A 14,897-nucleotide genomic window follows, 5' to 3' on the forward strand; every position below is an offset into this window, starting at 1 on the left:
ATGGGTAATGTCCGGATACCCCCTGGGGTGGACTGGCAACCAAAAGAGGGCCCGGAATTATTTTTCAAAGGTGTCCCATGTTCATCTTAAAGGTTTTTATACTGTGCACTGTTGCCAGGCGGATCTGTAACGCAAGGAGGGAGGGAGGGAGGGTGGGTGCTCAGTAGGATTGAGCGGCAAAAGGCCAAGAGAGCTGTGACATGCTGTTAGCAGCTTCAGTTCGGAAACACTGTTCGCCGAGCATAAATGTGATTTCCGGAAGTTGGCCACCATGTGCTGTTGCGCACGATTATGTGTGGTTTGTTTTGTTGTTGCAGTGTTGTGAAGTACGCGTGGATTGTGGTGCTGTAGCGGTATGGGTGTGTTGAGTTAAGCATTTGAGAGGTGTATGCAGAAGAGTGAGTTTTTAACATTAATTGTTGGTGAAAGTCTTGAGCTTTCATTCATTAAAGTGCATCACTTTTCCTACCCCTGAAACAATCCATTCAAGTGCATCACATTTCCTAACCCTGAAACAATCCATTCAAGTGCATCACATTTCCTACCCCGGAAAATCCATCCAAATGCATGCGTATGATACCGTTTTAGGTTTCACAATTCTAAATGTGGAGTGTGATTAATTGTAGGTAATTCCTTAGTGCTTGGTACAAGCTAATATTTACAATTCTGTCTAGATGTGACACAAACTAATATTCACAATTCTGTCTGGATGTGAGGCGATCTAACATTTACAATTCTTCCCTATCCAAAACTGCCCAAAATGTTAACTGTGGCTATCTAACCAAATTGGCTTGATGCATCATATGGTAACGTTACACATTGAGGCTAGAATCAGAAGGGCTACTTTATACAGGTGGGGTAAATGCTGACTATGGCTGATAAGCAACAAGTAGATTCAATGCCTGGGGAGTTATTGAGAAATGAGACAGGTGGGGTAGTTAATGGAGTACTGTAATGGCTGATATGGTTAACTAACACATCCAGGCTAAATGCACGATAGGATTACTATACAAACTGTGGTCTGGATGCATCACACAACCGGCTAATCGAGAATATGGTAGGATTAGTTTGGGTTGGTCACTTTTGTGTGGAGCAGTAATGGCTACACCCCATGTCCGAACTACCCTTACCGTGTCAGTCGCTGCTGGTTGACGTCTACTGGCCTCACAGGATAACATGGGCCAACACGGTCTGGAGCTGCTTCTTCAGGAGCTCCCCTTTGTCTTGGAGCCCTTCGCTAAAGGGGCTGCACTGGTGGGATGTGTGATAAGGTCACAATCAGCCAATGAGGGGAGGCGGCAGGCAAGGAGGTGGGATCAGGGGCCGGGAAACAGGTACACAGAGGCGCTGAGCACCAAAGGCAGCAAAATGCAGAAATTAAGCCCAGAAAATAAAGACCAAATGAGAGAGAGTGAGAGTGAGAGAGAGAGAGAGACCACTTATTTCAGCTTTCTCTCCAGCTTTGTGTCTTTTCCTCCAATCACATCAATTCTCTCTCACCAGCTCTCACATACCCTCCTCCCTTAAATCACACAAACCCTGGTGGTCTGCAAGCTCTGCATCATCAGTTGTAGGTGTAGTCTTCATCATCTTCCATGTGTAGTCCTGCTTCCTTTAGGGGTAGGCCTCTTTCACTGTCTCTGTGCTATCTACTTGACCACACATTCTTTCACCCTCTATCTCCTTTTAGGTTTTGGAGGAGTCATCCCACTCTGAGGGCTAGTTCACTGAGGGGGTCTCTAAGATATGCGAAGGACCTATCGCCCATCCTTCCTTTGTTTTGATAACTATATATAAATCGCAAAACTCCTGCAAAAATAATTGTTTAGAACACCTAGGTATGATGCTACATTTTGTTTTCTGAGATACTAAACACTTGTGGCTTCTTCTTTTGCTTTTATATTACTTTGTCTTCCTCCCACACACAATAATTAGGGGTTTACAGAGCTGTTTGGGGATCTGTTTGTAGTATTGTTAGCCATGTCCCCTCCTGTTCCTTCTGCGAGGACACTGTTCCTCTCCATTAGCTCCTTTTTCATTTCGTCCCATGCATTCTCTTCCTAAAACTGCAATTCATTGAACACAATCTCCCAAATGGACTCTACCTTCCTTATTCTCTACCATTAAAATGTGGTTGCTGCGTGCTGTACATTGATCTGAGCGCGTTTCTGCTTGTTTTTTAGTGTTCATCGGAGAACGACGAGCTGCAGCAGCACTTGAACGATGAAAAGGAAATGAAACGGAGGCTGAACACAGAGGTGAGTGGGTGGTTTCACATGAGCTTTGAGCCGGTAGTTACCACCCCTGGCACCAGGGCAGATCCAGGGCCTTGTTTGATTTGTATTGTCTGTGCTCATCTCCTAATAGATTGTCAGGGTCATTTCTTCAGCAGGCTCAGATTGAGGGCTGTACTGTATGGTACAAGCCTGCATTCCGAGCTGCCCGGGCAGCCATAGCCCCTTCCCTTCCTGCTCCTGCTTCACCAATTAGCAGCCGTGTAGTTATCTACACGAGTGTTGATGTCTTTTTTTGTTAAACAATAAAAAAGAAATGTACCCTTGTTGCGCGCCCCAGTGCTTGGCAGTGCTGCTGCCAGCCAGCTCCATTTCCATGCTGATGCTGTTACAGTCATCAACATGGAAAACTGACTTCACTGACAGCAGCACTGCAGGTCGCCAAGCCGCACAACAAAGGTACGTTTCCTTTAAAAAAAATAAAAAATCACTATTAGCACCCGTGTAGAGAACTACATGGGTGCTAATGGGGATATTAAACGCGGCAGCGGGCCGACCCTGTACGTAATGGCCCGCCGCCCAAGTTAAGAGCCTGAGCGAAGCAACCAACAACTGTTTGCCAAAAAAAGGTTTTGGCCACTCCTGGGCGTAAGGTACAGTAGTTAGCACAATCATTTGGAAAGATCACTTGTTTCCCCTGAAAAAAAATGCCTGCATCAATGTTGACCTATACTAGCAACCTATCATTTCCTAGCTTAAATCGCACCCACTTCCAGGGAAAAAAAACAGCAGGCGTTGTAGTCGACTGGCAGTACGTTTGCACCCTCTCACGCCAGGCAGAGGACCAATGAAAGGCTATGTCTGCAACCATCACGTTGAATAGATAAAATGAAAGCAAACCTTTATTAATTAATGTTATGTACTACGGTACGTGCTAAGAATTAATAGCATATTACGCCATGTTATGTTGTGTCTACTTTGTCTTCCACTCGTCCCTTAACTGTTAGTGCTTTTAAACAGCCCTGAGTGTTGTAAAGCACTATACAAGCAAATAATATAACAATTGTTAGCTAAGTGCTTACTGCCTTATAGCATGTGGACTACCATTGACCTGCTTTTTTCCTCACCTAATCCCAGACCAATTTCAGGTGGGCTTTGTAAGGCTATGCAATGTCATTCTAAATGAGGTGACAACAGCTAAGAAGTAGTCTATAAGACATGTGGCTTGTACGTACCACTAGACTGCATCAGTGGCAGCCTAGCGCAAATGGTTGCACTAGTCAAAATGGCCGCCTTATTTACTGGAACAGCAAGACAGTCAAACTGGTGATATACAGTGTCAGCGGCGTGGTGGTTGTGAAGAGCCAGTAAGTAGAGGCACTTGTTTTTTTAAAACGTTTGATTTTATTGTTTAATGCACGGCCTTAGCTCGAGAGCTAGGCATCTTTCAACAGTAGCGCAGTACTGTGAGTCGGGGTCCGTGCGTCGGTATGTGCGTCCATTGAAATTATTTGTTGGTTAGTTTTTTTTATAAAATCCATGTTTTGAGAGATTTTGCAAAATTGGAGAATTGAGTGGGCATTCCAAGCTGACACCAGGGTTGAATTCCAGAGGGTGGGTTCCTTATAAGAGAAGGATTGTTTGCGTCTAGGAGAATGGATGACAATGATTTTTAGTGGTGGTGGCAAGAACTGATTGCAAAGGGGTTTATGCTTCCAAATCAAGCCAACTGTCTAAGGCATACCAACTAAAAGGACCCCACCCATCAGGCAGCCAAGTTTATGATTATTAATATAAGAAATATTTAGTAGAATTTTAATTATTTATCTCTGAAGACAGTGGTGTGGACAAGTCAATGCTTTTTTGTTTATTTTATAGACAGAGTGGCCAGAGATGGGCACGCTGTGGCCAGAAGATGCTCAGCCGAAGGGGAAGGTAGACTGGTTTGATGGCAAACCCATGGCCTGTCTGCACATTTTGTAGAAAGGGGAGCTCCACGGAGGGAGGCAACAAGGCTAACAGTAGCTGCCATTTTGTTTTGGGACTGAAGGTTGTGGTGGTGTGAGATAGGAAAGATGGAATAGGAAAGTGGTGGCCACTGAAGGCACAGGAATGGGCAAGGTGGTCCTTAAAGACAACTCCCTCTGGAGTCCCGAAGCAATTAAGATAAGTAAAGGAGAACCTCAAATTCACTCCTAGTCGTTTCCGCTTAGAAGAAACATGATATGGACTAACTAGGCCCCTGCAAATTTGACCTCTTAAAGCGTGTTAAAATTCTCCAATTCAAATCCTTGGCCCAAATTCTTTGGGGGCAAACTGTAGAAAGCATTTGATTTTAGGGGAAAGATGGATACTCAAAATTGAAAGCAGTAATTCATTGATCCAGGCTTACGAAATCGGTCCAAATTCGGGGTGTGTAGATCTGGCTTAACCAGATATATCTGGATTGGGAATGCTCTCTGGGCCCGATTTGAAGGGACACACAAACGCCTGCCTGCCCCTCATACAGACAGGTGTCATGTAGGAGGCCGAGGCCGAACTTGGTTATGGATATGAATGTGAGTGGATGCCATGTGTGAAAGGGACTGTGAGTATTGGACGACCCAGATCAGGACAGAGACGCAGAGATGCTCCTGCACCCCACCTGGAGAGAATACGGAAATTCAGCGCCTCACTTCTGGACAGTAATGCTATTCAACCAATCCACTAACAATTTCACCCCTCTGCATACACCTCTCAAACTCTAACCAAACACAACCACAAGCCTACAACACAACAATCCGCACAAACTTCACTACACTGCAACAACAAAACAAACCACACATAGACTTGCACAACAGCACACAGCGACTACCGACCGTAAAACACCCCAAGACCAGCAAACGGACCTACTGGGCTGAGGCCGCCAACAGCACATCACTGCCCTCTTGCACTTTTCCAGTTTATTCCCACTAACTCACTGCCCCCCTTCCCTTTTTTCAGAGCCGCCAGAGCACCAGGGGACCACTCTGGTGGTGATAGTGCACGGTACAAATATCCTTTAACATTAACACCCAACAGCCATTTCTCCCACTCTCCTTCTCCCCTCCTCCTGACTAACCCTACCCATCCTTCCTGTTTACAGATCCGCCAGCGCGCCTGGGGACCAATTCCGTTGGTGACGGTGCGCTATATATGTACCTTTAACATAAAATAACATAACATATATCTGGAATGGAAGTAAATGGAATGTTTTTTGCAAACGGAGCAGGTGATTGTAAAAGTGCAGCACCAATACCAGAGTGGGGGACAATACATGCCTCATCCTGGTACACAAAGGTCGGAAATGACACAGCTGGGATCTTGCCACGCCATCACTCATAACAATTAGACGGACAGGAAAGAAAAGGAGAAAGAATATGCCTACTCCATAGGACAACCGGACGCATAGAACAAGAATTATAAGGACTAAGAGACATATAAAAACACACCTCGCACCAACAGCACATGAGGACTCACATAGATCCGATATTCACACCCAAGCTCAGCGCATGATGAAAAGCAAACTGAAGCTGCCAACAGAACATCACTTTTCTCACTTTCCTACTCCCTCTTCACCCGATTGCCCCCCTCCCCCTTCTTGTTTGCAGATCTGCCTGAGAACTTGGGGACGAATTCCGTTGGTGATGGTGCGCGGTACAAATACCTTTAACATGAAACCACTTCATAGTGGATAGCAAGGTTGATCTGTTCCTTACGCTCTTTCAATTTGGGCAGTTAAAGGGAGTGAGACACAGGGTGATGGCGATTTTCCCAGGGACACACAATGTGCACAGCTGGGGCTGGGTGTCGGGTGTTCTGGTTTCACAGTCATTAATTGAGTCATCAGACAATAACACCCCCAATCCCCCGCCGCCCCCGAATGAGAACATGCCTTTTTAGTGTACGGGAATTGGAGTGCATAGCATACCCTCTCTGCGGAGATTGACCCTTGTGCTTTTCTTTCTTCCCCTTGGTAGCTGCAAGACATCCAGGAGAAGTATGCCGAGTGCGACAACATGTTACACGAGGCATTGGAAGAGATGAAGAACCTCCGGAATCGTGGCCTCCCCAACAGCTCCATCAGCCGCTTTGGCCCCTTGAGCATCGTACCGCTGGTGAGTGGTGGGGCACAGAGTCGAGCACGGGCGGGGTTTGCCATTAGTTGGACATTACTGTGGTTTCTGGGCTATCACTGTAAGTAGCAACTCTTCTGCAGCACGATAATGCATAAAAAGAGACTCCTGCTGCAGAACCGATGCTACAGGTAATAGAGAGCTTAGCCCTACTGCAGCTTGGCAGCGATGAAAGCGCCGCCTGCAGCATGGTCACTATGCGCGACCGCAGAAATCATTTTTTTTTTTTATTGCAACCCTCGTTGGCGCGCCTTCCCTGGGTTCACTTTACACAAACGTCATAAAGACACATTCACACTGGTTGGGCTTCTAGGTTTTCTGCTTTCCTGGATGAAATGCACAAAAACAGAGTCAATATAAGGTTTTGCCATCTGCATTTATAGGGACAATAAATAGGAAAACTCAACAAAAATAATCCCAACCTTTCACTCAGTAGATTGCTTGAAGCTGAGGATTAAAGTGGGGCAAGGGTTTGGGGGGAGCCTTTGACAAGATTCATGGCTGGGGTTCCAGGGAGTGGGTGGCATCGTTACTGGCACAATGCCAATCTGAGGAGGACTGTGACATTCATAGTGCTGTGACTGAGCACTGTTCCTGGAAAAAAAAAACGGTTAGATTGGGCACATTTAATGACTTAGTACCTGAAACACACCCGCGATTGGGCAAGATTTCTAGCACAATAATGGTCTTATGCATGCCTATTAGCACAGCTGCGATTGGGGATGACTTCTAGCACAGTAGTGGTCTTATGCATGCCTATTAGCACACCTGGGATTGGGCAGGACTTCCAGCATGGTAATGGTCTTATGCATGCCTATTAGCACAGCTGCGATTGGGGATGACTTCTAGCACAGTAGTGGTCTTATGCATGCCTATTAGTACACCTGCGATTGGGCAGGACTTCTAGCATGGTAATGGTCTTATGCATGCCTATTAGCACACCTGGGATTGGGGATGACTTCCAGCATGGTAATGGTCTTATGCATGCCTATTAGCACAGCTGCGATTGGGGATGACCTCGAGCACAGTAGTGGTCTTATGCATGCCTATTAGTACACCTGCGATTGGGCAGGACTTCTAGCATGGTAATGGTCTTATGCATGCCTATTAGAACACCTGGGATTGGGGATGACTTCCAGCATGGTAATGGTCTTATGCGTGCCTATTAGTACACCTGCGATTGGGCAGGACTAGCACAGTAATGGTTTTATGCATGCCTATTAGCACACCTGCGATTGGGCAGGACTTCTAGCATGGTAATGGACTTATGCATGCCTATTAGCACACCTGGGATTGGGCAAGATTTCTAGCACAATAATGGTCTTATGCATGCCTATTAGCACAGCTGCGATCGGGGATGACTTCTAGCACAGTAGTGGTCTTATGCATGCCTATTAGCACACCTGGGATTGGGCAGGACTTCCAGCATGGTAATGGTCTTATGCATGCCTATTAGCACAGCTGCGATTGGGGATGACTTCTAGCACAGTAGTGGTCTTATGCATGCCTATTAGCACACCTGGGATTGGGGATGACTTTGAGCATGGTAATGGTCTTATGCATGCCTATTAGCACACCTGGGATTGGGGATGACTTCGAGCATGGTAATGGTCTTATGCATGCCTATTAGTACACCTGCGATTGGGCAGGACTAGCACAGTAATGGTTTTATGCATGCCTATTAGCACACCTGCGATTGGGCAGGACTTCTAGCATGGTAATGGTCTTATGCATGCCTATTAGCACACCTGGGATTGGGGATGACTTCCAGCATGGTAATGGTCTTATGCATGCCTATTAGCATACCTGCGATTGGGCAGGACTTCCAGCATGGTAATGGTCTTATGCATGCCTATTAGTACACCTGCGATTGGGCAGGACTAGCACAGTAATGGTCTTATGCATGCCTATTAGCACACCTGCGATTGGGGAAAACTTCTAGCACAGTAGTGGTCTTATGCATGCCTATTAGTACACCTGCGATTGGGCAGGACTAGCACAGTAATAGTTTTATGCATGCCTATTAGCATACCTGCAATTGGGCAGGACTTCTAGCACAGTAATGGTCTTATGCATGCCAATTAGCACACCTGCGATTGGGGATGACTTCTAGCACAGTAGTGGTCTTATGCATGCCTATGAGTACACCTGCGATTGGGCAGGACTAGCACAGTAATCGTTTTATGCATGCCTATTAGCACACCTGCGATTGGGGATGACTTCTAGCACAGTAGTGGTTTTATGCATGCCTATTAGTACACCTGCGATTGGGCAGGACTAGCACAGTAATAGTTTTATGCATGCCTATTAGTACACCTGCGATTGGGCAGGACTTCTAGCACGGTAACGGTCTTATGCATGCCTATTAGCATACCTGCGATTGGGCAGGACTTCTAGCACGGTAATGGTTTTATGCATGCCTATTAGCACACCTGGGATTGGGCAGGACTTCCGGCATGGTAATGGTCTTATGCATGCCTATTAGCACACCTGCAATTGTCTTATGCATGGTATGAGATTACTGGCACCATTGCCAGGATACCTGGCGTCTGTGCAGTAGTACTATACGTTCTTTTGCAAAGCTCATTGAAACGAGGCTCTGTGGGCGTTTTTGTTTCTGCCACATAGGACTCCATAGCTGCCGAGATCGAGGGGACTATGCGAAAGGGGTTCGACCCATCCAACACGTCTGAATACAAGTGAGTATCTCTGGGTTTCCCCTTCCGGGCCAGAGGGGGGAGATGGGGGGGGGGGGGCGAGGGGCGAGGGAACCGTAGAGTGAAGGTTTCTACATTGCAGACTTGCTATATGGATGTGCCCCCCCCGCCCCCCTTCATCAGCACTGCCAGCTCCCCATCACCTGTTGCTACCCAGGCGCCCATTGCATGCTGCCAGCTGCAGAACACCCGCCACGTGCTGCCAATGAACCTCTTCATGCATTGTCTCATCTTCCCACACACTCTTTTAGCAACTCCTCATGCTCCACCCCTGCTGATGGTTTGTGGTTGTGAAGATGACAGAGAAATCGGCAGAGCAAGGCCTGGACTCCTCCCCTGCTCTTGAGCTCTTCCAAATGCTGCTTGATATTTCTGCCAGCTATTTTTCCAGTTGAGACGCAAGGGGCAAGACTACTGCACCAGCTAATAAAATATCAAAACGATCCTCGGTCATAGGTTTCATGTTAATAATAGTATTAATAGGAGGTGTATTGGCCCAACGCGTCTTTATTGCCATGTTGAAGTCCATTATAGCAGGCATCGCATCAACCCCAAGGTGCATTGCAACCATAGTAAGGCTTTAGTCTTATTTCTGCTTGTACAACGACCCTGCTGCACCCTCTGCAGGGACACCCTTAATTGATCTAGGGAAATAGTTACTTTTAATCGAAAAAATGTAGCAATCCACCTCTCCTTTCTGTTTTTTTATGCCACTCTTGCCGCACGCCACCTCTCCTTTCAGTTTTTGTATGCCACTCTTGCCACACACCACCTATCCTTACAGTTTTTGTATGCCACTCTTGCCGCACACCACCTCTCCTTTCCGTTTTTGTATGCCAGCCTTGCCGCACGCCACCCCTCCTTTGCTTTTTGGTATGCCACCTTTGCCTTTCTCCCATCTATTTTTCTTTCTCCCTGAAAAAGAAAAAAACATATGCCCATGCGCTCATGCTTTTACACTGATGCAAAGACATATGAATGGTTTGGCACTGATGCAAAGAAGTGCCTCCAATGTAAAGCCATGGCACACCTTGCAGACGACACAGCCTGGCATTGTTATCTCCCTTCCACCCCCTCTCCTTAACTGCAGGAAGCAGAGCAGTCCAGAACATAACCTCAGCGACTAGTCTTGTAGATTCCCCGCCATGCTGTTCATGCTGTAAATGAACAGTACCTGACTTAATGTTCGCACCTGGGGATCACTATGCATGCAACCTCTTTTATGGCTGCTCAAGGGGTTTTACTGTATTGCTTCTCCCTTCCATTGGTCTGAAATGTTATTAATGGCCCTTTATTCTTTGCCTGAATCTCCATCCTAGGAACTTCTTGAGGGCATTTGAAACCGTGAAAGCGATAAACCAGGCCAGCAAGTCACGCTGCCAGTCTCGAGCCCATTCACCACAGACCTTGCCGGGCTCCTTCGACATGTACTCGGCCCTGCCTAGCACCACCAGCACCCCTCGCAGCAGCTACTATGGTTCAGATCTCGCAAGTGCCCCAGTGCCGGATGACAGGGCCCCCTTGCCCAAAGCGGAAGTCAGCCAGTAAGTACTCCCCCCGTGTGCCTACCTTTCCGCTCTCCTCCCTCTTTCCCTGGGTGTAAAGTGAGGTGACCGCCAGTACTTCTATTTGCAGCTGTAAAAGTTGAGATTACCTCTGCATTTGCAATTTCAAAAGGTTCTTTCTTAAATCCTGCCTACATAGTTCTCCGTCTTTCCTTACACCAAACCGCTGAAGATTGTTAGTTTTCATAGTTGGCGTGCCACCACAATCAACTGTCCCCTTCCTCTGGCCTCTAACCAGCAGGGATGGACACTTCGGAGAAACATATGGTCACAGAGACGCCAGTTCCTCCCGGTTTGGAACCTATCCTATCATCCTGTCCTCACTAACACACCCTGCCCTGCTCTCTTGCAGAGTCACGTGAGCGCCTGGAGACTGCCCTCGGGTGGTAGCACTGTGTGGTATAAATCGACATAACATAACATGAAGCAATCTCCAGGTCTACCAAAAACCGTACTGTCCTGACCCACCAGGTGTCACGGCTTCACCATGTGCCACTAATGACAACTATCTGTCAGTCCTATGCTATGCAGCCTTTCACTATGAATTAGGACCCACAATCTTATCCTGCTACTGATTGTAGCCCTGTGCTGCCTTGGTGGCATTACATTCTTTGGCACCGCTTTTGTGTCTGCTCTCTAGTTTGTGGCGGCTTGCAAAAGTGCTGCCATTCAGTGCTTGCACCTCTTAACACTGCAGCACCCAGGTTACCCAGAGTTGTTCTACACTCTGTCGCAGAGACTGACCTCGAATCAGATGTGCTGTGCTCCACGCCACTGCTGTGTGTCAAGCCATGACGCTAACATCTGTGAGCAAGATGTCGACTGCTGCTGCCTTGCTCTAACGCATGCACAGCACTCGTTGCCCCCGAAATAGGTTTGCGCTATATGAAACACAAATACTGTCTGTCCTGGACCTGTGTTGGCCCTTATTTTCATGGCCGCATCACCATCACTGGTTTAGATGTACAGGAGCAATGCAGACTTGCCTGTGTGCAGTTGGTGGCAAGATATCATTTGTGAGGGAAGGCATTTTTGCCACACTTTTGCCACACTTTTTGCATACTATAGGCCTCTCACCCAACTATATTTGATGTTTACTATCCATCAGAACTTAAGGTGTTAATCCAAGTAGCAAGATATGAACTCCTTGCAAACAGAGCACACAATCAGTCCTGGTTTGTGACTTTTTATATTTCAAGTCTCCCATATAGGAAGACTGGGTCATGCTTAGAATTGTTATCTGGGGTACCGGAGGGGAAACCCCCAACGTTAGCAGGAACTGCAGAGTGTAACTGATGCACCAAGGGAGGTGTTCCTACCAATAATTAATACAATGTTTATTTTGCAATGTATTAATACAAATTTAGTTCAACAAATATTGGCATTTCATTCAAGAAAATTTAGATTGTTAGGTGTACTATTGGTGCCGTGGTGCAATAAGCATTTTTGATTTTTTTTATTTCGACATAAGTCTCAATTTACATAGTGCATAATTTACACAGATTTCAACAAAGGCTTGCATACCCACGGCGTTACAAGAGTGCTAATACAAGTAGCAGTGTGAACTACATTATATATACATGATTCCATTGGTGAAAGACACAAGATAGCACAAAATTATCTAAAAAAATATATCCCCAAAATAAATTTTGCGAGTAGTCCAGAGTGGACGCTGAGTAGCTGCGTTTCGGTGTGAATAAATAGGCTGCCTTCTTCAGGACAGGACTCCCAAGTCTTTTTCAAATCCAGAAAAGCGGCCTACCGTTGGTAGATTCCTCAGCAGTTGATTCATAATCTTATACAGTTCCTTTTTAAAGGGGCCATCTTCTCTTATTGTGAGGGATGCCACGTAGGGAAAAACTGTCGGAGCAGTCTGGAATTTAGGAGGAGAATAAATCTCTCTAAAATTGAGAAACAAATCAGGAAATGATTTCTGAAGACAGCAGCCAAGAGTCACGAGCGTTCAGGAGGTAGAAGTGTAATCTGGCCATTTAGCAGAGTCTGTGTGGCCGTAAATCATATTGAGGTTGGTTGTATAATGGGTTATTCCACCCCTCTCTCCAATTTATCACCCATGAGGCAGTCGAGTAACACTTGTACTGCCATGCCATTGTTCATTCTATTACCCTGGGGGGTTCTATATGCACTGATTGTGATTGTGTTCTTTGTTATAGAGCCGAATGCCAAGAAAAGAGACTGGGGCGGCCTGGCACACCTGGCAGTCATGACCTGGAGGCAGCCCTTCAGCGTCTCAGCGTGGGACTGGAACGAAACTCCACGGAGGAGACCCTCTATGACCAGGAAATTACTTTTGCAGACAATTTAAGTGGGTTTGTGACTCCCAACGAGAGCGTCCTGTCCACCGAGACCAACTATTCGGGCTGCTCGGACCACACAGGGGGATCCAGCCTTTCCTTCGGATCCCGATCCTATGAAAAGCTGCAGATCATCAAACCACTGGAAGGTATAAGATTGGGGATACCAAAAAAGGGCAGGAGGCGACAGAGGGCTTAGGAGTCAAATGAAGGCAGGTAGCTAAAGTCTCCCTGTAGCGCTGTGTTCATCGGGTGGCTATACCTACGTTGAAGGTCCAAGTTATCCAAGTCAGTGTTGGGAATTAACCCCTTAAGTGCCAGGCTATTATTGAAGTCTATGCAAGAAAGGACGAGTATACTCGTCCTTGGCACACCGTTTACGCTCTATACAGTAATATAAAGGATACATCAGGTATTGCTGTATATCTTCCAAGATCTCTAGAAACATTCTAGGCTGCTTACGTGTGATAAGTCAACTCTTACAATGGCGCCTCCAGGAATTATTTTCATCTGTTGGGAGGGAGATATAGAAGAGTCCACAGGCAAAAGTCAATGAAGGGGCATCTATAATTGCTAGTAAGTCATAGGTCATACTTCCTGAACTTTGGAACGCGCACCTGTATACCTTAGTGTGTGCTACATAACTATATTTCTGGGGCTTGTGAATCTGCTTAGAATAGCAACCCCATGTGTCTTCTATAAATATCTGTTTATACATACGTGGGTCTGCTATAAAAACAATTTAACAAGTAACACCACAACTTATTTCTCCCCAGCATGCTCTGTAGGTGTGCCACCATCTCACTGCCCAACCATTCATGAGCCAGTCTCATTCAGCTTGTGAGATGCCAGTATACAATCAGATTCTTGCATATCTCAAGGAAGCAAAGGGCTGCTTGGGTCTGATTCTACACACGTATGTCTGAAGTTGAATCATGACCGTCACATTTAAAAGATACTGATTTAAGACTCGTTTAAGGCTTGTAATTATTGCTGTTAACATTACAGCATGTATTATGATGTTTACTTACATAGCTCGTTCCCCAAAGTGTTACACAAGTGTAACAGATATATGTACACTTTGGGGAAAGCAATATACATGTGACAGATCATTATACCATGTACTATATTATATACAATTATTATTGTGCAACAGTGGTGGCTGCTGTATTTTTTTTTTTAAAGCGGCATACACATTACCCTTCATGTGCGCAGTTAGGGTGCCCTAAACAACCGACTGACGGTTAGGGAGCGTTCTCCGCCAGTACAGTTGTAAAATAATGGGTTAGAATGGTGCATTAACTGGAAAACTTGGGTAAAGAGCAACACAGTTTACAATCTGTTTTGTAGGCTGGCACATGAAAAAAGCCAATAGATGCCAAGTCACTAACAGTGCACATGACATTTCTCCAACACATGTTCATGCCTTTATCCACAATATATGCCAGGTTTCTGATAGTGCTAAAAACAAGTTCATGCTTTCTGTACCCAAATATGTCCAAACTGGTTTTGCCAATAGATGCCAGTATGCCCACATAAGAACATACTCATGATTGTTTTGCCCATTATGCCATTAATGATACAATCAGAAACACGCCCATGCTGGCTGTGCCAATATAGGCCAGTATCCAGACACAAGAGCACTTACGTTGGCTTTGCCCATAATGCAAGAAAAGAAAATGTCCATGCTCGTGAACCAATTTAACCCCCCACCCTTGACTCCAATCTGGCTTTTCCCTGGCCAACATGCCCACACATTAATACATATTCAAACTTATAAAAGATTCTCACTGTCATCTCGTTCGCACAGTCACCCACACAGTACAACATCCACACTGGCGTTACTCCTATTCACAGGCCCACCCATCCACGTGCACACTCACAGAGGCAAACCCTCACATGTATCCATGCA

At 46.0% G+C, this 14,897-nt stretch overlaps 1 protein-coding gene across 3 annotated transcripts in view; it reads left to right on the top strand.

Annotated features, from left to right (window-relative positions):
- The window catches only part of HAP1 (huntingtin associated protein 1), a 252,919-nt gene that overhangs the window by 220,537 nt on the left and 17,485 nt on the right, over window positions 1–14,897 (top strand). For all 3 annotated transcript variants that reach the window (XM_069634511.1, XM_069634508.1, XM_069634510.1), the window contains 5 exons: window positions 2,184–2,258; window positions 6,233–6,370; window positions 9,017–9,087; window positions 10,425–10,649; window positions 12,845–13,134. In XM_069634511.1, the coding sequence (XP_069490612.1) occupies window positions 2,184–2,258; window positions 6,233–6,370; window positions 9,017–9,087; window positions 10,425–10,649; window positions 12,845–13,134 (799 nt within the window). The remainder of the gene's footprint in view (window positions 1–2,183; window positions 2,259–6,232; window positions 6,371–9,016; window positions 9,088–10,424; window positions 10,650–12,844; window positions 13,135–14,897) is intronic.

This window comes from Ambystoma mexicanum, chromosome 13, assembly GCF_040938575.1.
Source record: "Ambystoma mexicanum isolate Mex_15411 chromosome 13, UKY_AmexF1_1, whole genome shotgun sequence".
Taxonomy (NCBI): Eukaryota; Metazoa; Chordata; class Amphibia; order Caudata; family Ambystomatidae; genus Ambystoma; species Ambystoma mexicanum.